The 25,312-nt window shown below is 39.5% G+C and overlaps 1 protein-coding gene across 2 annotated transcripts in view; it reads left to right on the forward strand.

Moving 5' to 3' along the window:
• The first annotated feature begins 309 nt into the window (after positions 1 to 309).
• pdk3a (pyruvate dehydrogenase kinase, isozyme 3a) overlaps positions 310 to 25,312 on the forward strand; it is a 49,113-nt gene continuing 24,110 nt past the window's right edge. The window contains exons 1-4 of one of the 2 annotated variants that reach the window (XM_048602928.1): positions 310 to 626; positions 13,783 to 13,924; positions 20,254 to 20,325; positions 24,714 to 24,898. In XM_048602928.1, coding sequence (XP_048458885.1) covers positions 521 to 626; positions 13,783 to 13,924; positions 20,254 to 20,325; positions 24,714 to 24,898 — 505 coding nt within the window. In that variant the 5' untranslated portion in view covers positions 310 to 520. The remainder of the gene's footprint in view (positions 627 to 13,782; positions 13,925 to 20,253; positions 20,326 to 24,713; positions 24,899 to 25,312) is intronic. The other variant, XM_020532983.2, reaches the window with a different exon arrangement.

The raw sequence follows: 25,312 nt of genomic DNA on the forward strand, positions 1-25,312 counted from the left end.
CGCCCTCCAACCCACACCGCCCCCAACCTCCCCTTCCTGCCCACCGTGACACACATTCCCTTCATAAATAGAGCTCTCACCATCAACGGAAAAAAAACGTATATCCATTCGAGTGAGCGGGGGGTGGGTGGGGTGTCTGGCATAGATGATATTGCTGAGAATGTCCTCTTCACGCCGGGGGTTCCCGTCAACTGTCACCGTTAGGCTTTTTCAAACGTTAACGTGCGTGGCTCGCGAGCATCAGTGCGTGGGCGGGGCTTTGGGGGAGGATGGGCAATGCGGACGCCAGAGAGAGGAGTGTGACGAAAGGAGACGATCAGGAAGAGAGACAGACAGAGAAGGGCCGGTGTACAGACAAACTGCTCACTGCTGCTGTAGGCGGAGGGGGCCCGGCCGCCTTTATCAGCACTCATTCTCTCCTACAAACTGCTAATGACCCACTCCCAAAGCATCGCTTGATAAAACCAAAATCACCACCCACTCTTTAATAATCAATACGCCTGACGACCCAGGGAGCATCATGCGGCTCTTCGGCTTTTTGATGAAAAACCCCATTCCGAAGCAGGTCGAATATTACTCTCGGTTCTCCCCTTCTCCTCTGTCCATAAAGCAGTTCCTGGATTTCGGTGAGTTGGACAGTTTGTGGAGGGTGGGAGGTATGTCGGTCTATTGAACAAGTCGAGGGGTTGTTTTGCCATCAGTGATGTGATGGACGAGGTTGCGATGTTTATTGTCTAGGGGCTGCTGCTGCTGATCTTGGAATGGCTGCAGCTCAGCTATTTGGTTCGACTGAAATGTGAACCAACAAGTGCAGTGCTCAGAGCTGAAGCAGGTGAAATAAATGTGTTACCTCCGTACGCGGTGTGTTTACTGAAAACTTACTGAACGATAAAAGTTTCCCTGCACGTTTGCAAGAGGAAAAAAAAAGTTTTGTTTTAAACAAAAGGAAAACATGGGGAATGGAGATCCGACATTAAATAATTCAAAATGTTACCGACATAAAATCAGAGGATTGGGCTCACAATATGGAAACGTCTCCTTCAAGCACAGAACATGAATGTTACGAGCCTTTAGGAAGGAAACTGATTAATTTCGTCTTTAGTGAAAGGTTTGGTATGTGGAATAGAAACTAGGTTTTTTTTAAATATACTTTTGAGTCAGTTTCGAACCCAACTTTCTACTGCGTTCAACTCTGGTCTCCCTGCTGTAGGAAAGACGTGAAACTTGAAAGGGTTCAGAAAAGATTTATAAGGATGTTGCCAGGGTTTGGAGGGTTTGAGCTATAGGGAGAGGCTGAGGCTATTTTCCCTGGAGCATTGGAGTATATAAAATCATGAGGGGCATGGATAGGGTGAATAGATTAGGTCTTTTCCCCAAGGTGGGTGAATCCAAAACTAGAGGGCATAGGTTTAAGGTGAGAGAGGAAAGATTTAAAAGGGACATAAGTGGCAACTTTTTCACGCAGAAGTTGGTGCGTATATGGAATGAATTGTCAGGGGAAGAGGTGGAGGCTGGTACAATACAACACTTAAAAGGCACCTGGATGCATATATGCATAACAAGGTTTTAGAGGGATATGGGCCAAATGCTGGCAAATGCGACTAGATTAATTTAGGATACGTGGTCGGCATGGACGAGTTGGACTGAGGGGTCTGTTTCCATGCTGGTACTTCTATGACTTATGCTAATTCTTCAGATATGTATGCCAGGAATCATGATCTCTGAGATGAATTGCACTGGATTCTCAGGCATCAGCATCTGGATAGATAGTAAAATGCGTTATGGATAGTAAACTTATCAATGTTCTCTTAATCTTAAACTGTACTATATAGTTGGCACTGTTTGGTATTGTTTTGGAACATGTCTGCAAAGTGAACTTTAATCTATTATTGACTGGTAGGAAATCCTGGTCCAGTGACAGATTACAGAAGAGACTAAAAAAATTATAGTTATAGTGATGAGGGACTGTACCTGTTGGGTAGATTGAAGAAACCAAATTTCTATTTATAGCAAGGAAGGATAAAAGGAGATTTGATAGAGGTATTTAAAATCATGAAGGGTTTAAGATTATTTCATGAAAACTTTACAGTTTTCTCTCTGAAGGCATGCTACCAAACCCGTTGAGCATTTTTTTAATTTCAGATTTCAGCATTTTCAATTTTGTGTCCCAAGCCTGTGATATTGCCTGCCTCACTTTCTATAGAAAGATGATGGGGCCAGTTCAGAAGATCTTAATATGAGCCATATAATTCATGGTGGACAGTAAATCATTCCCCATTTTGCATATTGCCATGTTTAGATTTAAATGTACAACCTCGTTCTAATTGGTTTATCTCGTTTTTCATAGCATATGGGCTGAGAGAAAAAAAGAAGCAGGTAGTTACACATATTGAAGAAGATCTTTATTCATTCATGGGATGAGGGTGTTGCTGGCTAGGCAACATTTATTGCCCATCCTAATTGCCCAGAGGGCAGTTGAGAGTCAACCACATTGTTGTGGCTTTGGAGTCACATGTAGGCCAGACCAGGTTAGGATGACAGTTTCCTTCCCTAAAAGACATTAGTGAACCAGATGGGTTTTTCCAACAATCGACAATGGATTCATGGTCATCATTAGACTGATAATTCCAGATATTTATTGAATTTAAATTCCAGCATCTGCCATGGCAGGATTCGAGCCCAGGTCCCCAGACCAGTCTCTGGATTAACAGTCCAGTGATAATACCACTAGGCCGTCACCTCCCCTCATTGTGACGACTAGGAACGGACATCTGATGTCATGTAGGATGTCAAGATTGTTTATAATCTACTTTGACCTGAGACTAGCTGAGATGAACTAAAATTGAGGACAAGTGTAGAATTGGTGGTCAGGGCCAAAGAATATGCCTAAACTGAGGAAAATTCGTTGCTCACTACAGCTGTAGAGAGGTGTCACAACACTGTATAGTGAAGAAAATGAAGGATTCAAAGATAGATCCTTGAAACAGTTCAAAAATAATATTTGTGGGTGTAGGAGCAAACATCGCTGGACTTGTAGCTCAAAATGGATGGGAAAGATTTGGCAAAGTATCTTTCAACAAGGAGGGATGTTGGCTAGGAGCAGGCAGGTGGGACTAGATTAGTTTGGGATTATGTTTGGCATGGACTGGTTGGACCAAAGGGTCTGTTTCCATGCTGTATGACTCTATAACAGTAAGGGGTATTTAGCATCAGCAATATTTAGGTATTAAATTATGATAGTCACCTAATATTACATGTAAAAACAAAAGAAAAAGCATTTTCCCCTTCACCCACTTTGGTCAAGATTTGAAAAGCTAGAATCTGTGCTATCAAGCCATGTGGCAGCAGTATTTCTGAGCTAGACAGCTTTTGAATGACAGCTGAAAATCACAAATTGGCCTCTTAGTGCCCAGGAATGATTTCATAATTAGGCAGGAACCATATATATATAATATAATATATGTAAAATGGTTAGGCTAAACAATGGAATCCAAAATCTGTGAAACTTGGAATTTAGGTGTACAGATCGATGTCATCTCCATCCAGAGAACTTGTTCTTTGGCTTTTGCTCCCCAGTTAACCTATTCCAAAGTTGTTAGATGAGGAAGAGTTGTTGGCAAGGTCTCCAGGCGAAACCTCAACAAATTCTTTGAATGGTGCCATTGGATCTTTTATATCCATCTAAGAAGGCAAATGGCAGACTCTGACAGTCCAGCACTCCTTCAGTACTGAGCAGCATTGTCAGCTGAGATTATGCACAAGTTCTGCAATGGGCCTTGAACCTGTGACCTTCTGACCCAAGGTCAGTAGTGTTAGCACTGAAACAGTGCACAATACCTTTATGGCGTGACATTGCTCATAGGGAAGCAAGCCAGTTTTCGTATTCTGAGATAACCATGTGTTCTGTGATTAATTTGTGAATATTTGAGAATAAGTTACATAAGCAGATACATGGAATACTACCACCTGCAAGTTCCCCTCCAAGCCGCTCACCATCCATCCTTGGAAATAGATCACTGTTACTTTAGTATTGTTGGGTTAAAATCGTAGAATTACTTCCCTAATTGGATTGTGGGTCTACCTGCAGCTCGTGGACTGCAGCAGCTCAAGAAGGCAGCTCACTGCTACCTTTTCAAGGGCAACTGGAGATTGGCAATAACTGCTAGCCCAGCCAGCAACACCCACTTTCCATGAATGAATAATTTTTTTAAAGTGACTGATTTGTAATTGAATCTTTCCTTCCAAGTGCAGTTAATTTAAAATTCTATATTTTTGAATATGGTAATTTGCAGCTGTCTCAGAGCCTCCTACCTAGCATTAGAAGTAGAATATCAAAATTTACGGTTGTTAAAAGTTAATATTAAGGAAGGTGTTACAAAAACATAGACACTAAAAAACATCCCGTACGTTCCAAAGTTGCAAATAAATGTTAAATCAATAACCATGGTAATGATTTTGGTGGGAGATACAAAGATGCCACCATATATTTCTTGGAAGTTAGTCTAAATTGATGAGATCTAGGAGAGCACATCCATAACTTATTAGAAGTATCAACACTGGTGAACAAAGGAATAAGTAATACAATAAAAGTTACATTTGTTTTCTTGTGAAATAGGATTTAAAAGTAGAGAATAAAGTTGTGTACACCTAGATTTCAACCATATTTAAAGTACAGTTTGGGTTTTATATATGTATTTTAAATAGAATGTAGATGCATTCGAGGAAGTGCAGAATAGATTTATAAGAATGACACCAGAACTGAAAGTGTACATCCACCAAGACGACAGAACAAACTGGTATTGTTTTATGTAATTTCTGGGATTGGGAAGACTGATAGTTGTTTAAAATGAAGGGGCATTTTTATTATTGCATGACATTTACAACACAGAATTGATCATTTGTCCTGACTGGTCAATGCATTGTTTATGCTCCATATGAGCATAAGGTTTTCTATTTAACTTAACTTGAAAGACTTCTGTTACTGTATTAATGTAGAAGAAATGTTTCCAATTAGGGAGGAATCCTAATCTAGGGAAAATATAGATGACTTAGCCCTTTAAAAAAATTTCCCAAACTCTGAAGAGATTTATTTACTTGTAATGTGGGGAAAATTAGAACTTGCAACAATATACAATATTTATTGGACAGGATAGATGCATGTAATGGAAGCTAGATAAGCATGAAAAAGAGAGAAATAGATGGAAAAGTCGATTGAGTGGAGTACATTGAGGTAGATGGAGGCTCATACAAAGCATTCAAGTGGAAAAGATCTGAATGGTCAGTTTCAGTGTTATAAAATACAGTGTAATTCCTAAGTAGTGTAATATGCAATTTAATGCAGTAGTTTAAGAATGTTTAGTCAGCAAAATTTCCTAAACTACTGCATTGACTTTTGTTACACTATTTTGTGTGAATATTTCAATTGCCCCCTTTTTAACAGTAAACTGGTGACTTGCATTTGATGTTGTATCATTCCACAGATGGGAAGGGAAAAATATAGGGCAATATTTTCTTCAGGTTTTTTGTGGAAAGAAAAGGGAGAAAATATTGATTCACAGTCTGTCACCATTTACAATGAAGCATAAAATAAAGCAACAACGGATGGTGAGGAGCTAAGATTTTCATGTACATAGTGGACTAAACAAGTAGTACTTTTGTTTATAGCTTCAGATCTTGAATAAGGGAAGCTGACTGGCGTAGTGATAGTATCGCTGGGCTTTTAATCTAGTGACCCAAGAATTGTTTTGGGGACTCGGGTTCAAATTTTGCCACAGCTGATGGTAGAATTTGAATTTAACAAAAATCTTAAATTAAGATCCTAATAACGACCATGAATCTATTGCCGATTGACGGAAATCGCCATCTGGTTCTCTAGTGCTCTTTAAGGAAGAAAACTGCTATCCTTACCTGGTCTGACCTGTATGTGACTCCAGATCCGCAGCAATGTGTTTGATTCTTAACTGCCTGCTGGGCAACTAGGGATGGGTAATAATTGACCAGCAATGCCCATATCCAGTAAATGAATAAAAAAAACTTTGCAATTTAGATTTTTAGATTATTGGAAGTCAGAAACCAACTATATCTTCTTGGAATCTAGTACTCTTTTTTTCTGTCAAAAAAATTCTCTCGGCAAGATGTAGAGATACTTAATCAATGACAAAATTATTTTCTTTTATAAAGAAGCGTAATCGTCTTCTCCTCCCTCACACCTCCATCGTCCCTCAAGCTGGAGGGAAGGACGGAAGTCAAGTGATCCAAATTAAGTTTGTTGCTTTCTGGCCTCTTGTCTGATTCATTAAAAGCTTATGACGCTATTTTGGATTGGCAGACCAGCAGTCAAAAATCATGACAAGCATGTAGATTGAATTATTTTAGGATTCTTAATCATTCAAAAAGTTTGGGAGATAAATTTCAAATTACTATCTGCAAATAGCTATCTGATCACAGAACTGCTCACCATAAAATTAAAGATTATTATTCAGTTCAATGAATGCATGGTTGTTTATAAATTGAATATTGTACTTTTGGAAATGTATTAAGTTACTTGAACATCAAATGTCAGGGTGCTGTGATGAAAGTCTGTACCCATAGCTAACTAATGTATGTTATAGTTAACGTCTAATGGAAAGTTAACCTGTTTATCCCATGGGATTTAACCAATACTAGCAGTTTATTTTTTTCACGAGATATACTTTTTCAGTCTCTTTTTTTTATTTAGTAGTATCAATCCAGTTGCCAAATGCTTCTGAAGAAAAGTCATGGATCTAACTCATAAACTGTTCTTCTCTCTCCATAAGGATGCTTATTTTATGTGCTGACTTTTATACCTGCATTTACTGCTTTTTTTATCCTTCCATCTCACCCAACTCACTCGCATCTTTTAAAATCTATCCTAATCTCCTGTAGTCTTCTAGTTCTTTCCTGACAGTTCTTTTTTTAAACTACAAATCTTAAATCTTATCATATTGTTGTTACTTCACGAACAATGAGGTGTTAATGGGGGAGATTTTCATGTACATAGTGAACTTAAACAAGTAGCTCTTTGCGAGCAGTCTATTAGTTTTAAAATGGGTACGGAAAATGATATGTCTGGTTTCCAAAATGGGGCAAGGCCAACTTTGATGGAACTAATCAAGAATTTTCAAAAATTGATTGGAAGAGGCTGCTCACGTAAAGGGACATCTGGCCAGTGGGATGCTTTCAAAAGCAGGATAACAAAAGTTCAGGGACAACATGTTCCTGGTAATGTGAAGGGCCAGGCTGGCAGGAGCAGGGAACACTGGATGACTGGAGATATTGAGACCCTGGTCAAGAAAAAGAAGGAGGCATACGTCAGATATAGACAGCTGGGATCAAGTGAATCCCTTGAGGAGTATAGGGCATGTAGGAGTACACTGAAGAGGGAAATCAGGAGGACAAAAGGGGACATGAGATAGCTTTGGCAGATATGGTAAAGAAGAATCCAAAGAGATTCTACAAGTATATGAAGGGTAAAAGAGAAACTAGGGAGAGTATTGAAGAAAAACATGGAAGCTAGGGAATCGGAGAACTGAACAGTGATATCTTGAAAAGAGTCCATATTATTAAAAAGGAGGTGCTGGAGGTCTTAAAATGCATAAAGGTAGATAAGTCAATGGGATCAAATGTAACACAGGACATTGTGGAAAACTAGAGAAGAAATTGTGGGGCTCCGAGTAGAGATATTTGTTTCATCGACAGCCATGGGTTAGGTGCCCAAACAGTGGAGGGTGGCTAATGTTGTGCTATTATTTAAGAAAGGCTGCAAGGAAACTACAAACTGCTGAGCTTAACATCAGTGGTGGATAAGTTATTGGAGGGTATCCTGAGAGGGAGGATCTACATGAATTTGGAAAGGCAAGGGCTGATTAGGGATAGTCAGTAAAGCCTGTGCATGGGAAACCGTGTCTCACAAATTTGATTGAGTTCTTTGAAGAGGTGACCAAGAAGATACATGAAGGCAGGGCAGTAATGGTTGTCTACATCGACTTTAGCAAGGCCTTCAACAAGGTTCCATATGGTAGATTGGTTAGTAAGGCTAGATCACAAGGAATCCAGGCAAGCTAGCCAATTGGATACAAAATTGGCTTGATGCTAGGAGACAGAGAGTGGTGATAGAAGGTTGTTTTTTGGACTGGAGGCCTGTGACCAGCCATATGCTGTAAGGATTAGTGTTGGGTCCACGGTTGTTCATAATTTATATAAACAATGAGAATATAGGGGGCATGGTTAGTGAGTTTGTGGATAACACCAAAATTGGTGGTGTAGTGGACAGTGAGGGAGGTTATCTAAGAGTACAACAGGATCTTGATCAACTGGGCCAGTGGATGAGGAATGGCAGATGGATTTTAATTTAAATAAATGCAAAGTGTTGCATTTTGATAAGACAAACCAGGGCTGAATTTACCCAGTTAATGGTAGGTCCCTGGGGAAAGTTGTCAGAGAGACCTGGGGGTGCAGGTACATAATTCTGTGAAAGTGGTGTCACAGGTAGACAACGTGGTGATGAAGGCATTTGGTATCAGTCAGAGCGTTGAGTACACGAGTTGGGGTGTCATGTTACAGCTGTACAAGACATTGATAAGGCCACATTTGGAATACTGCATACAATTTTGGTCAGCCTGCTCTTGTAAGGATGTTATTAAACTGGAAAGGGTGCAAAAAAAAATTTGCTAGGATGTTACTGAGAATGGAAAGCTTGAGTTACAAGGAGAAGCTGGAACTTTTATCCCTGAAGCATAGGAGGCTGAGGGTGATGTTTATAGAAGTTTATAAAATCATAAAGGGCATAGATAAGGTGAATAGCGAAGGTTTTTCCCCAGGGAAAGGGAGTCCAAAATTATCATTCAAAATAGCAAGATAATGGTGGTGGACTAATAACATTTGGGCTACTGAGCCTGGGGCTCGTCCACTTCTGCCTACTTTTCTTTTATTTTCTCATATTTTTCTTTTTGCTTCTTTTTACTTTTCTTTGAAGTCTTTTCTCTTACCTTTTCGCCTCGGTTGCAATGGCATCGGTGAGAATGGGCCCTGCGTGGGATGGTGGACGAAGATGACAGTGTGAGCCTGGGAAGCAGTGAGGCAGAGCAAGTGCTGAAGGAGGAGGCGTCCAGCGGCAGCAGCGACGCCAGGACAAGTCAGAGGTGGCTCCACCCCAGCCCAAAGTCTCCTGGCAAGCAAGGAGCAGGTCCCAGGCTTAATCCTGCAATCTAGACTCGGCTATGGCTCGGCCTGGGACCCTGATAGTGGAGCTGGCATCGGTGGCAAATTTGGTCCCAAAGCCGGACTCTGCAGCACCAGCGGCTGTTGCATTGGCAGGGTTGGCCCAGCGTCATCTTATGGGTGTGACGGCATGGTCGAGGTGAGATGGCGCCAGCAAGTGGCGACTCTTTGTTCCAGCAGCAGTCAGCGAAGCCTGGTTGCAGCAGTGTCGTCAGTTTAGCAGTAGGGACTTGGGGCATTGGAGTGGAGGAGCCCAGATCCAGGCCCGTGGCTGAGCTAGAAGCGGTAATTGTTCCAAAGACCACCTAACTTTATTGAGATAAGAATATAAGATGAATTTTACAATTTTATATTTCTGGTTCTATATTCTGTGTTTTGGTTTATTTTCTGATGCCGGAGAGTGGCGACACTTAGTAACACTTCTCACTGTACTTGTAATAAATACACATGACAATAAATAAATCAAATCAAATCTAGAGAGCATAGGTTTAAGGTGAGTGGGGAAGATTTAAAAGGGACCTTACAGTGGTCCATGTATGGAACAAACTGCCAGAGGAAATGGTAGAAGCCAGTACAGATTCAACATTTAAAAGAAATTTAGGCAGTTGCATGGATAAGAAAGGTTTAAAGGGATATGGGCCAAATGCAGGCAAATGGGACTAGTTCAGTTTAGGAAACCTGGTTGGCATGAATGAGTTGGGTTGATGGGCCTGATTCTGTGCTATATGACTCTATGACTCTGCTCATATTACTTGACATTTGATCAACACTCGACTTTGTCGACATTCATCTCTCCTTGATAGGCATGCTTGTAGGAGTGCAGATTTGAGGAATTTGGTTCCCTTTTCAACATTTCTTCTGTTTTTGTCACAGTTAGTAAGAAAATAATTAAAATCTCAAGGAATAATACTGCTCCTCATGCTTCTAATCTGATGGCAAATCTTTTTCATCCCACAATTTGGAAGCCTGTATTAATATCTACAATTGTCACAAGCTCTTTTTTACCCTTGACTCTGAACCTTTTCATTGCATGCATTAATTCCATTCTTCTTACTACAAAATTGGGACCATATGAGAAGAAATTCTTATTCGTATCGCACCATATCATGTCATTGAGACATTTCAAATTGCTACACTGTCGATAGTTCAGTTTAACCAATTAAAATGCAATCAGGTTTATATGGGTAAATGACCAAAAACAAACAATTTACATTTGGGAATGTCTGAAAAATGGAAATTGAGATGAATTACTACTATTTGAATGGTGATAGTTGAGGGAAGACTGTTGAATATGAACTTCACCTTATACAATGTAAAGCAGGATCTCTTACGTTCACCTGTCTAATTTAATATTTCATCAGTAGTGCAACACTTTCTCAGTACTTCATTGAGGTGCCATCCTGGATTATGTGTTCAACCCCTTGAAGAGAATTTGAACCCAAAATCTATTAACTATGGAGCAGAATTTCTGTCAGCTGAATCAAGCTAATCTATATGGTTACGATACCTTGTGTCATTAATATTTGGCAGTAAAGTCACACTTCTGTTTTAATGACTTGATTGAGAAGACACAGCAATCATTGTATAGTAACAGTTCAAGAATTTGAGAGAATAATTCTGATTTGTAACTCGAGATTAAATTTATTTGAAATGATCAGGAATGCCATGCCAATGGAAAAGAATCTAACATAATATCTGCTTCTGATTAAAGACTACTTAACCGGCTCAAGCTTGCAAAACTTGATAGTTGATCCCACAATTGGACGGTATTTGCTAAGTAATACTAATCATGCCAAATATTACAGTGACAACCAGTTTAAGATTCAGTCTGACTCACATTTGAAACGCTTGTACATGAAATAACTCCACAGGGGCTAATGTTCCATTCCCAAGTTATCCTTTATTTCTATGTGGAGAGTCCTTGACGTTGATCCAGCTCTCAAGAGTGAACAGTGTGTCTGAGACTCCTGTTCTTATCTGTCAGCCCGGGCTCCCTGATTGGGGCTATTAATTTGGTTTAATCAGGGAGCTCCACCTGGCTGACCTGAATACAACCGCTACTGTACATACTGGAAGCTATATATTAATACAATATGTTGCAGACAGAACATCCACGTTTTGTGCCTATATCAACTGCACAAAATAGACGACAGCCATTCGGAGGAATTAACCAATCAGTGTTAAACTGCCTGGTTTAAATTTAGCTTAGCAATTTACTGCCAGTCATCATCTAACTGGTGTATTCTCCATAGCACTGCCTCAACCAATTACAGTCCACTCAGTAGTCCTCTTCTCATATAGTATAAAAATATTTTTCCATTTTAGATTGGCATTCCTGATGATTGCAAGATGACAATCTTTCACAACATGTGTATTTTGTTTTTCAGTAACACTTTAGTTCTGTGTGACCAAATGACTTAATGTGTTGTGCTGAAATAGAGAAACCCAATTTGGATGAATGTTGTACATGCTTGTCCTGGTATATAGATTCTTAAAATATTCACAAACTACATGTTACAAAATGTAACTTATTTACGTCGTATAGTATGAGTTAACATGACATAGCATTATTTATTTCCACATTGTGAAGGAAGAAAGCAGTTTGTAAAAAATATTGTCTGGCAGCATTTATTATGACCATATCATACTGAATATAACCTATTTGCTTATTCTATTAGCTTTCCCTTTTACCAACCTTATTAGTAAACCCAAAGTAAACACTAACACTGGATACAATATTAGCTTGTACTATATGTTGTGCTTCAGTTGCTGTAAACAAATTTCCAGCAAAGCATTGACCTTTAGTACAGTGTGATATTTATAGTGTGATCGGATTGCAAATATCATGTTGCTTCTTATGAAATGTGTGCATGTATGCTGGACTATTCTTACAAATGAAAAATGCAGCTACATTAATAATGTAATCTTGGAAATGTAAAATAAATTTTGGCAAAAATCCATTGTTTTTATTTAGTACCTGAGTAGCTTTTTCATGAGTATGATTAGAAATGAGGGTGTTTCTTTGCATTTGTGTACATTTCATAATTTTTGTTAAATAAACAGTTATTTTCCTGAACATGAAGTTCAGTTGGATTAATTTTGTATTTGAGTCATTAAAAACAAAATGCTGGATGGCAATACTTAGAAGGCTGGCAGCATCGGTGGAGAGAGATGGGGATTATGTTTCAAATTGAAGATGACTCTTTGGAACTGAAGGGAAGTAGAAATGTAAAACAAACATAGAAATTGCTAGAGAAACTCTGTAGGTTTGGCAGCTTCTGTGCAGAGAAGGCAGAGTGAATATTTCAGGTCCAGTGACCCACCTTCAGAATTCTCCACAGATATGGCCAGAACTGCTGAGTTTATCCAGCAATTTCTGCTTTTTATTTTACAAATTTCCAGCGTCCACAGCCTTTTATTTTATGAAGTAGACATGTGATGGGTTTTTTGCTGTTAAAATATTTTGGAGCCAGGGAGGAAGGTTAAAATGAAAGGCTGGGATAAACTAAAGAGGATGGGAGAAATTAAAGAACAGAAATGTCATTGAACAAAAGGTGAAGGGAGTGCTAATGTTCGTGGTAAAGAACTTGAGCATTGGTCCAGAATGATTGTTAACAGCATTATAATGAACATGCAAAATGTTAATTCTGATTTTTGCCGTAGATACTGGTGGACCTACTTAGAAGTTCAACAATTTTGCTTTAATTTTGAATTTGCAGTATTTTGCTTTTATGTTAGGATTAGAGTTTTTTAAAAATTAATTGACCAATTTTGAAAATTTTTAAAATGCTACCTTTCACTGTTGAGATTTCTGGTTGAGAGGAAATAGCATTGATTTAATTTAAAATTTGGAAAAATAATTAAATGAAATTTAATACAGTGTTTATACCCAGAATGACATTTTAATTGAAAAACAGTTGAAAAACAATTACCTTCACAATTTTTAAAGTAAAATCTTACATGCTTCACTGAGTTGCACTGCTGTAACAAACGCTGGTGTAATTATTTTTGCAGTAGTAAATGAATATTATCAGTGACGACCAAATTTGTGCCACTAATGGATTATCTGGTTGTTTATCTTATTGCCATTTTGGAGATGTTGCTATGTGCAGGTTTTCTGTTGTCATTATCAATAGTTTAGCAATCAATATCATTAAAAACCCTGAAAGCCACTAGGTAAATGAAAACCCTTTATTTCCCTTGAATTCTTGTAGTTTAATGTCAAAACTGACCCCCCCCCAAAAATTCCCCTAACCAACTGATATTGGATATTGTACTGGAAAGGGATTAGATAATCCTTCTTGAAGAAAATAGCTGGGAACAGCGTCCAAGCCTGGTATGCTGTATTTGTTTGCATAGTTTTTGCTTTTGCAGTCAGGATTTGCCTGAAGATTGCCCAAATGCATTTAATCACTTTCCAGTGTATGAGTCCATAAAAGGAGTCAAATCCCACACTAATTGAGTGGCTATTTAATATATGCCTGTTTTTACAAACTGACATCAAGAATCTAGAATGTGTAATTCCCTTTTCATTTTCATTAGGTCGTGATAATGCATGTGAAAAGACATCTTTTATGTTCTTACGAAAGGAGCTACCAGTTCGATTGGCTAACACAATGAGAGAAGTGAACTTGTTGCCTGATAACCTGCTCAGCAGGCCCTCTGTGCGACTTGTCCAGAGCTGGTAAGTGAATGCTATTTGTGAGAGATTAGCAATAATAAAGTGAAATATGCTCTGTAATGAATATCAGTGCTGAGAAATTGCTGTGCTTGGAATCTGTTTAAAACTCAATTTTTGTGCAAAGTGGATTACAGTGGTCATGGTGAAGCAATGTACTTGCGTAAATTTTAATACAATTTCCCACGAACAATTTGAACGTAAGGCTGACTGATATCAGCAGATGACTGATTTCCTCATCACACTTTTAAAGGGATATGGTTGAAAAACATTGAAATTTATCTTCTTTGTCCTGTGTAATTTTTCCGGCAGGATTGCCCCATTATAAATATGGAATGTCATCAATTTCCAAGTGTAATAAAGTATGCAGATTTCAGATTGAATATTTTAAATGTGAAATTAACTGAGAGTAAGATTTGCAAGTTTTTTTTTTCCGTGATCTACTTAATAGTCAAACCAATATACCTTGAGTATGTTTAAGCTTCTTTTTTTTCACATTAGGAACTGGCAAATTCTAGGCTAAGAATCTAAATATTTTCTGGGATATTGCCTTTACAGCAAACATTAATCTTAAAATGTCAGAGGAAAGTGTGCCATTTGTTTTATAATGATCTTGCAACCTGGAATGAAACAAATAGAACTTTCATTGGGAGCTTTGCAGGTACTTGCTCACGTCTCACTAAAAGTGACATTTTAATTTTGTACTGGTAAACCATATTCTTTATTCTTTGTATCTTTTGTTCACTGGGACATTCCATAGTGTGAGAGGAAGAGAGGAAATTTCATTGCATTGCATAATCTTGCATTGTGGTTATGTGATAGTGCTTGTGTCCTTTCACTTCTGCAGCTGTTTGCCAATGTGGTAGAGTGTTCATGGAAGATCACGTGCAATATTGCAGTATTGTCCTATAAGAATTTCAAGAATTACTTTGTCATGTTGTATCCTTCATAATCTGGGCAACTGAAAGGGAACAATGCTTTGCATTTCAAATGAGAAGAAGAGTGCTGGTGACCAATACCCTGCTCACAATGAAAAAGCTTAGGAGAGGGAGGTGAGTATAGACACTTTACTTCAGGAGGATGGTCCCTCATCTTGTGATCCAACTGCTCTGATTGTGGATCTGGAGGACATTGTTGAAACTGGTGTTAGGAATGCACCCAGTTTGGAGTTGAAAGTTGAAAGTGTATTGCAGAGAAACCCTCAAACAGGGGATAAGCCATTTATTTGAGCATGGAGAGTGCTAGTGCCTATACTAAAATAGCGGCTAGCAAATTTGAGCTCCTAATTAATGTGCAATTATTTCAGTTGTGTTGGGATTGGAAGTTTAAAGGATTGTTTGCATCTGAAAGCAGACATAGGGCTATCAAATTTCTAGATCATGCTTTTGCAAAAGCTCAACCTTGCATGACTGACCAAAACTCAGTTGCTGGAAGATGTTTGTTACTTGCTAAATTGCTTAGCTAACGGAGTTCTAGATGTTGGCGCATACGAATATGTAATGGCTTTGGGATTAGAAAAACATTAGCAGGACATTTTGTAGAGAAGCTGGAAGCTTGAGAAGAGGAGGACTTTGCACGTGACTGTCAACTAGGCCTTTATACCACGGATGTTAAAAAATGAGAGGTGATCTAGTTCAATTATGGGACCTCTAGAGTGTGGAATCACAGTTTCAGAATAAATGGTTGACCATTCAGGAGAGAGGTGGGAAATACCTTCATTCAAAAGTTTGTGAATCTTTGGAATTTTCTACCTACCCTATCCCCTCTACCCCCACCATAGAATTGTGGTTACTTAGTCATTGAGTGTATTCGAGTAGGGGTTGAGAAATTTTGTCTGGGTTCTGGGGAATTATGGGTTTATGACAATAAAACAGGAAGACCAAGTTGAGGTAGAAAATCGACCATGATATCATCGAATGTGGGTGCAGGTTTGCATTGCTTAAATGTCCTACTTCAACTCCCAGTTCATTTGTTTCTATGTGAATTGCTCATGGTAAATTAGAAGTGCTCTGAGAAAATGCACGTCCTTCCAATCCATAACTCTAGCCAATTCCAAGAGTGCATTACTTGCACTTGTAATTTCCTTGGTATGCATTCATGCAGGTCTACAGTTTCCTAAAAATCAAAATAAGGAAATTTAAATAGGAGAAAAATGTGATACCATTGAATCTTGAGGTGGATCTGGCAGTGTTCCAACCTCAAAAGAAGGACAGTGATGTTGAAGATGTTGCTGCTTCTAGGATCTATAGATTCAAAGTATATATTCTTGTGCCACCAAACACTACTGAAGGCACCTGCCTAGTAAAGTAAGTTGTTATCTGAGGGATCTGACAAAAGTCTTAACTGACACTAACACCAAGGCAAAGAAGATGGGCTTAGTGCATGGCGATAGTTGGATGCATTTTCAGGATCCATTGTACCTTTGTGAGAGCTGTAGATTTGGATGCATCAATGTGTGAAAAGTTGATGTTAAAATCCCAAACAATGTACTGTGTCTCCATCGCTGAACTTGGCCTATTGGTCATGAAATCAAAGGATTGCAATATTTCTTTTACTGAACTCCCAAAATGTCTTTTCATCAAATGGTTGCAACTCCCTTCTTTGTTTTTCTTATTCTTTATTCAATAGTTTGGCCAGCAATTACGGTTATTTTAATCAACCTATCTGGCTAGGATGATCCCTGATCTGGAAGAATTGTCTTTTGAGCAAAGGCTAGGGAGTTTGGGACTCTACTCATTGGTCATCTTATTGAAATGTACAGGATTGTAAGGGGTTTGACAGAATGAATGCTTTAACTGAGTCTGTCTCTTGCTCGATGAGTTAGCACGATTGGCTATTAATCGGAAGGCTGCTGATTCAAGGCCACCCAGGAACAAATTTCTCATCATTTAAGGATGGCACAGTGGTTAGCCTGGGGCCCAAATTTGGTTCTAACCTCAGGTGACTGTCTGTGTGGAGTTTGCACATTCTCCCTGTCTCTATGTGGGTTTCTGCTGAGTGCTCAGGTTTCCTCCCACACTTCCAAGATGTGTAGGTTAGGTGGGCCATGATAAATTGCCCATAGTGTCCAGAGATGTGAAACCAGGTGCCATAGGAAAAGCAGGGTTAGAGGGAGAGGCGGGAGAGGCGGGAGGGGGGGATGTGGGATGTGCTCTTTGGAGGGTTGTTGCAGACTCGATGGGCTGAATGGCCTCCACCTGCACTGTACGGATTCTTTGACATGCCGTTACATACCTCCAGACCAGATGGACTTGAACCTGGATCTTCTGGCTAAGAGGTAGGGACACTACCACTGTACCACAAGACCACAAGGGCAGGATTTGTACCCTTTCCATATATGCCCTTGAACTGAGTGGCTTGCCAGGCTATTTCAGCATGCAAATAAGAATCAACTCCATAATATGGGGCTTGAGTCACATATAGAGCAGACCAGGTAAGGATTGCAGATTTTTTATTACTACAAATTCAATTTAAATTCCACAAATGTCATGGTGGGATTTGAACCAATGTTCCAAGAATGTTAACAAACTAAAACCGAAATTGCTGGAGAAACTCAGCAGGTCTGGCAGCACCTGCAGAGGCAAAACAAAGTTAACGTTTTAAGAACTGTGACTCATACCAAATACAACTGTGAAACCTTAACTCTGTTTTCTGTCTGTAGATGGTACTAGGCCTGCTGAGTTTGTCCAGCAATTTCTGTTTTTGTTTGTTTCAGATCTCCAATGTCAGCAGTTCTTTTGTTTTTTCTTCTCCAGAACATTTGCCTGGCTATCTGGATTACGACAGTTATCACAATACTACTATGTCCTAAAGGAAATTGGAAAGGCATAACACGACAACACAATAAAACGTGGTGTCATAGCTGCTGAGATGTTGCCAACATCTGGTTCTCAAATAAAGAACTGGTCACCATTTGAAGCCTGGTCACTGTCTGCAGCTGACTTGCTAACAAAAAAGAGAAAAAGAAATCATTGTGGTTACATCACATATTTTGGAATCTTTAAAGAGGAGATTCAAATACAGAGAAACACATTCCTATGTGTGGAAGAGGAAGGGCATCCAAAGAGAGAATGGTCTGAATAATGGAAATTAAAATCGGACAGGAAAGTGGAGTGTTATGTCACTTATTAGAAATAAAGCGAAGAAGCTGAATATAAAAAAAGTAGGGAGGAGATTTGAAAGAGGCAGTAAAAGTAACAAGGAGAGGGCTTAAGAACAGCTCAACAATGAACAAAAAAGACCCTGATGTATTTACTTGGTCAGTTCTTTGCCCAAAGGCAAAGAGAAATCAATCCACAGTACCACAACCTCTACCACTGATGGGGAAAGAAGTGAATTCCTGAACCCATTCAGTTAACCCAGGGATTGAACCCCATGATAATGATGATAATCTGATCCACACCAGCCATCTATCCAACTGATTCAAGTCCAAGTCAGTGACAACTTTTACAGATGTTTTTATTTTATGGAGCTATAATAATGGTACAAGCTCCAACATATAGAACTTCTCCCACTCTTACCCCCTGCCTTTGATGTTGTTAGAAGAGCTTACATGTTGATTATCAACCTGTTTGGTTGTGTAATATGCACATCTTCAGTGACTATTGGGTCCTACCTCAAATGCAGGCATGCTTTCCTTTGTGCCACAAGACCTCCAAAAATATTTGGAAAGCATGTAAGTATAAGTTAATCAAAGGAAAGGTATTACTAATTAGCAAATAAAAAAGAAGGTTCAGCAAAGGCTTGATGCGGAGGCTACAACCTGTACTAGTAAATGCTACTTCATGCCTGCCACACAAATGTATCTCTTTGTAGCTATATTGAATGACCCTACATCAGAACTTCAGAATCTGCATTATCTTGCTATGCTATTAAAATAGTACCATGCATCTGTCGTCACTAGAAAAGAGGATGCTGCCAATAAAGAAGGAGGTATTGCTGGGGTTCAGACGAATGAGGGCACATCTGATAGAGACTTATAAAATTCTAACAGGACTAGACAGGGTAAATGCAGGGAGGATGTTCCCAATAGACCCCAGAACCAGGGGCCACAGTCTGAGGATTCGGGGTTGACCATTTAGGACGGAGATGAGGAGATATTTCTTCACCCAAAGAGTGGTGAGCCTGTGGAATTCATTACCACAGGAAGTAGTTGATGCCAAAATATTGAATGTATTCAAGAGGTGGCGAGATATAGCACTTGGGGCGAATGGGATCAAAGGTTATGGTGAGAAAGCAGGATTAAGCAGCTGAGTTGGACAATCAGCCATGATCATGATGAATGGCAGAGCAGGCTCTAAGGGCTGAATGGCCTCCTCCTGCTGCTGTCTTCTATGTTTCTGTTTTGCTGTTGAATTGTATCTGAGCTTCCAGCACACGGTACAGCATATAGGTTTGGCAGAATTGAAACCCTTGGGATTAAATGAATAGTGGATTCAAAATTGGTTAATGCATGGATAGCAGGCAGTACTGCTTTTCAGACTAGAGGGAAGTATACAATGGTGCTTCCCAAGGCCAAAGGCCTATAATTGCCCATCTTTTGTTTCCCATCCTTCTTAAACAGGGGCATTACATTAGCCATTTCCTATCCATCACAGGTGTCGCTGCAAAAGTATCAAGGCTGAGAACTAAATGTCCAAGGATACACAATCTATTGAAAAGAAAGGGAGTAGGGGTGCTGCCCAATCTGTAAGAAATGAAATCAAATTGCTAGCAAGAACTGATATAAGGTTGAAAGGTAGAATCTGTGTTGATAGAGTTGAGGAACCACAAAGAAGGGTGGGGGGCCAACAACGAGGTGTAAATAGCCTCCTTTTGTTCTGTGACTTGATGTACAGATGGCTAGAGCTTGACCCTTGCTGAACTTCAAATGCCAATAACTGCTTCATTCAGATCAGTGTGATAGTGATATGGCTCTGATCTTCTAGTCACAGCTTGCCTACTTCTCTCCTGACTTTGACATTTCCTCTTTTATGGATTTAAGTCTACCATTGTCATCTTTCCTTCATCTTCATTGTCTTCTAAATCTTCATTGTCTTTTATGCCCATGTCAAGTTTCTCCATAAGTTAACCTTTCTCCATTCCTCATGGAGCATCTAGACTGAGAAACCCGTCCTGGTTGGTTTCAGTTTTGCCCCTACCTACAAGGAAAATAAAATGCAGTAAATCTGTCAAAGGTGCTTTATTTGTTTTGAGATTAGTTAAATTACATCATTTTAAACAATACTTTGCAGATTAAGTGGAATATTTTGCCATGTACATTGAAAATATTGTTGTAAAGTGACTTTTAATGGTGTGACTGTCAACTGTAATCATTTTTATCACCCCTTTTACAGGTATATGCAAAGTTTTTTAGAGCTGCTAGAGTTTCAGAGCAAAGGGCCTGAAGATTCTCCTGTGTTGAATGAGTAAGAATCTGAATTGTTTTCTATTTCTGTCAAAGTACTATATGCCTAATGAACTTTCAGTTGACCGTATATTCACTTTTAAAAGCTGTCTTCTATTCTTGCATCCACTTCTTGATGTGTGACTGAAATACATTCAAAAATCTGCAATTTGGCATGCCAGAGAAGTCCTCTCCTTCCTAGTCTATTCTAATTGTGCTGACAATATATTTTTTGACGTCTAAAATATGAGCTTGTGTAAGTTTTAATTATAAATTATTACATTTTCTGAACTATATATTGAATTGCTGCTGAAGGTTTCCTGAAATACTTCAAAATTACAGCAGCAGAACAAAAGATACTATTTTGACATTGCCAAATTGCCAAAGTCAGTGTCAATGTCAAAATAGTATATTTTCCTTTGAGTTGATTTGCATTGTTAAGCTAACACCTTCCACAGAGTTCACTACTTTTATGCATCAGATTTCTTTTGACTGCATTTGAGAATATCTTACCTCCTTTTCTGCTCAGCCATTCTTCTCAGAGCCCCACCTCCATCCCACCATATTCCAGGTGTTATAATTTTTTGTGCTGACCTATTCAGAATTACTTCCTCCCAGCATTCCAATGCAGATTAGACAACCTTTTTGTGATCCTGAACTTTCTGAAACTACAGAAATTTTTATGTTTTTATGATTTAACATGGTAATATATCCCAAGATGCTTCATTTGAGCATTCAATAAATTTTTGACACCAAAATAGATTCTACGGTGCCTAAAAGCCTGACCAAAGAGATGGGTCATGAGGGGTGATGATGCTGAAGAGGCAGAGGGGAGTCGCTAAAGTTACAACAATTAACTGCTGAAAAAATAGGGAAGGGATTCTACATGACATCAGAATTGAAAGGGCACAAAATTCTCAGAGGGGATAGAAACAAAATGGCAAGACTACTACGGAGGGATTTGGCCTCCAGGAAGAGGACAACAAATCAATTTTGAAGTCGTGATTGATTTTTGAATCAAAGTGAGTACAGAGATCATGGCTAACTGCAGTTTAGGATGAGTAATGGTATGGACAACAGGACTTTGAATAAACTCAAAGTTACGAGAAAAACAGTAAAAAATACAAGTCTTTTATTAAGTTTAATCATTTTGTGGGATGTGAGCATCGCTGGCTGGCCAGCATTTCCTGCCCATCCCCAGGTGCCCTTGAGAAGGTGGTGATGAACTGCCTTCTTGAATAGCTGCAGTCCACCTGCTGTGAGTTGACGTACAATGCCATTCGGGAGGGAATTCCAGGATTTCAACCCAGCGACAATGAAGGAATGGCATTATATTTCCGTCAGGATGGTGAGTGGCTTGGAGGGGAACTTGAAGGTGGTGGTGTTCCCATATATCTGTTGCCCTTGTTCTTCTAGATAAAAGTGGTCATGGGCTTGGAAGGTACTGTCTGAGGATCTGTGGTGAATGTCTGTGGTGCCTCTTGAAGATAGTACACACTTCTGCTACTGAGCAGTGGTAGGAGAGTGTGGGTGTTTGTGGATGTGGTGCCAATTAAGCGGGCTGCTTTGTCCTGGATGGTGTTAAACTTCTTGTGTAATGTTGCGGCTACACTCATCCAAGCAAGTGCAGGGTAGTCCATCACACTCCTGACTTGTGCCTTGTAGATGGTGGACAAACTTTGGGGAGTCAGGAGGTGAGTTACCCGCCACAGTATTCCTAGCTTCTGACCTGCAGTTGTAGCCACTGTGTTTATGTGGTGAGTCCAGTTGAGTTTCTGTTCAATGGTAACCCCCAGGATGTTGATTGTGTCTTATTGGTGATGGTCATAGCCTGGCATTTGTATGGTGTGAATGTTACTTGCCACTTTTCAGCTCAGGTCTGGATATTGTGCAGGTCTTGTTGCATTTGAACATGGACTGCTTCATTTGAGGAGTCGCAAATGGTGCTGAACATTGTGCAATCATTGGCGAACATCCCACATCTGACCTTATGACAGAGGGGTGGTCATTGATGAAGCAACTGAAGATGGTTGGGTCTAGGACAGTACACTGAGGAACTCCTGAACAGAGATTCTGGAGCTGAGATGATTAACCTCCACAACCATGACCATCTTCCTAGTTGATTTTTATGTACAGGACATACCTGGGGCAATTTTCCACATTGTCAGGTAGATGCCAGTGTTTTAACTGAACTGGAACAGCTTGGCGAGAGTGACAGAATGTATTCCGGACATGGGGCTTCAATGACCATCACAAAGCTAGTCTTGTAGCACCACTGCTTTCAGAATAGATCTAGCATTCAAGAGGGGCTATGGCCATCAGCAGAATTGTATTCAACCACAATCTTTCACCTCAAACTCTGACACATCACTCACATAACATTACCATCAAGTCATGTGCCCAACCCTAGTTCAAAAAAAATTTAGAGGAGCAGCACCATGAGACTATATACATGCTAAGCAGCAGAAGCAGACTGCAATTGATAGGAATCTACTAACGGGTTACCTTAAAGTTGTACACTTCTGCCAGATTCGGTTAGTGACAGTGATGGAAAATTAAGGAATGAACAGAATGAGGATGCACTGTGATTTTCCTCAACCTTCACTACAGAGATTATCAGCATGTAAATGCCCATTCACAGCAGCCAATCTTCAGCTATTTTAATTCGCTACATGATTTCAAGAAACGGCTAAGTGTGCTGGATACAGCAAAATCATGGGTGCCAAATAGGCAGATGGAATAAGATGTAGGAAAATGTGAGGTTATGCACTTTGACAAGAAGAGTAGAGAAGCTAAATATTATTTGAATGGAGAAAAACTTTAGAAAGCTAGAGAAGAGAGGGATTTGGAAATCCTCATGCATGAATGACTAAAGCTGGCAACCAAGGTTAGCAGTTGATAGGGAAGGCAAAAGTTACCTTTATTTCAAAGGAATGGAGTATAAGAATAGGGAAGTATTACCAAAAATGCACTAGGCACTAGTCAGACCACAGCTGGAATATTGTGTACAGTTTTGAACTTTTTATCTAAGAGAAAAGGCAGCCCAGAGAAGGTTCACGAGGCTGTTTCTCGGTATTGAGGGACTGTCTTGTGAGGAGAAGTCAAGTAGGTTAGCCCTATACTCATCGGAATTTAGAAGAATGAAAGGCAACATCACAACAACATGCACAATCTTTGAGGGTCTTTACCAACAATTTCCAAAGAGTATTGTTCTTGGCCAAAGTATCTACAGCTATCTTATTTTCTTATCATTCATGAGATAAAGATGTTGCTAGCCATCTCTAATTGCCTTCAACTTGGTGGTGAGTTGCTGTGTTCATCTAATGCAGTCATGTAGTGTAGTTGCTCCATGGTGCTGTTTAGGGAGAAGTTCATTTGAAGGGGTCTTGTCATGTTGTTCCCATTACCCTGGTGTTCTTCTATGTTCAGAGGTTGCAGGTATTACTGAAGGAGGCTTGGTGAGTTACAGCACTGCATGATTTGGATGATGCACACTGCTTCCCCTGTGCATATGTTGGAGGGAGTTACTCTTATAGTGGTAAATGGGATGCCAATCAAACTGGCTACTTCATTTGGATTGTATTCAAAATGCCCTGTTTTGTACCATGTCCCACCTTAAACCCTTTGATATCTCCATCACTGACTGTCTTTGGCTACAGTGTGAATATACACCAGGAACATGCTAGGCTTCTTTAGTCACACCCCTCATACCTCTGACCTCTAACCAGTCAGCACAAAGGGACTAGACTCATGGGCGAGCCACCTGCAGTTTGCCCTCCAAGTGATGGCCCATCCTCACTTGGAAAAATATCGCTATTCCTTCATAATCACTCGTTCAAAATTCTGGTTCTTCCAAACTAACAGCTTTGTTCGGTTACCTTCACTGATGGAACAGCAGTGGTTTAAGCAGGCAATTCACCACTCCCTGTCAAGGGGCTGTAGGAATGGCCTTGTCAGCAATATCCAATTTTTGTGAATAAATTGAATAAAAAATTCGCAGTCAGCTTGGAAAGTTTTGGATTAGTTAATTCTGGACAATATAATAGCATGGATAAAGGTTTCAGCAAGACAAAGACTGAAATGAAGGTGGCTATGGATGATATGTTGAAATAGAAATGGATGTTTTTGTGATGGAGAGGACATGAGGTCAGGCTGCAGCTTGGCATCATATCGTATGTTCAAGTTGAAGTTGTATTCAGTGAATGAAGACAGAAAGACATCAGTGATGAGGGAACTAAGTTGTAATAGGAGGTTAAAGACAATACATAGAACAAATGTTTTGCTATATTTTTGATATTTTTAGTTTTAAGTCGTATTTGTGTACATGTTTACATTATATGGATTCCGTTAAACTGATATTTTTGACTTGACTATATAGCTATCTTGACCCAATTAATTTTTCTGCCTCAGTTTTCTAGAATCTCTGATTAAAATCCGAAATCGACACAATGATGTAGTGCCAACCATGGCTCAGGGAGTTATTGAATACAAAGAGAAGTATGGTTTTGACCCATTTATTAGTAGTAACATCCAGTACTTTCTGGACCGTTTCTACACCAGCCGTATTTCATTTCGGATGCTTATCAACCAACACAGTAAGTCTTTTGTCTTTGTGATAAAGTTGAAAGTTTCTTGTAATTTTTTTTCATGGGATGTGGGCATCACTTGCTATGCCCACATTTGTTGCCTATCCTTAATTGTCCTTGAGCTGAGTGTCTTGCTTGGCCATTTCAGAGGGCAATTAAGAGTCAACCTTATTGCTATGAATCTGAAGTCACATGTAGGTAAGGTCAGGTAGGGATAGCAGTAAGAATAGAGACCTTAGCTGCCTTCTGAAATGGCCTGCCAGGCCATTGAGGAAGCAGGTCACCACCTCCTTCTCATTGGCAGTTAAAGATGGGCAGTGAATGCTGACTTTGCCAGTTACCCCACCATTCTGTGAATGGATTAAAAACACTGCCTTTCCCATTAGCAGTTGCATCATTTAATTAATAAAACAAAATTGGCCT

This window comes from Rhincodon typus, chromosome 11, assembly GCF_021869965.1.
Source record: "Rhincodon typus isolate 14 chromosome 11, sRhiTyp1.1, whole genome shotgun sequence".
Lineage (NCBI taxonomy): Eukaryota > Metazoa > Chordata > Chondrichthyes > Orectolobiformes > Rhincodontidae > Rhincodon > Rhincodon typus.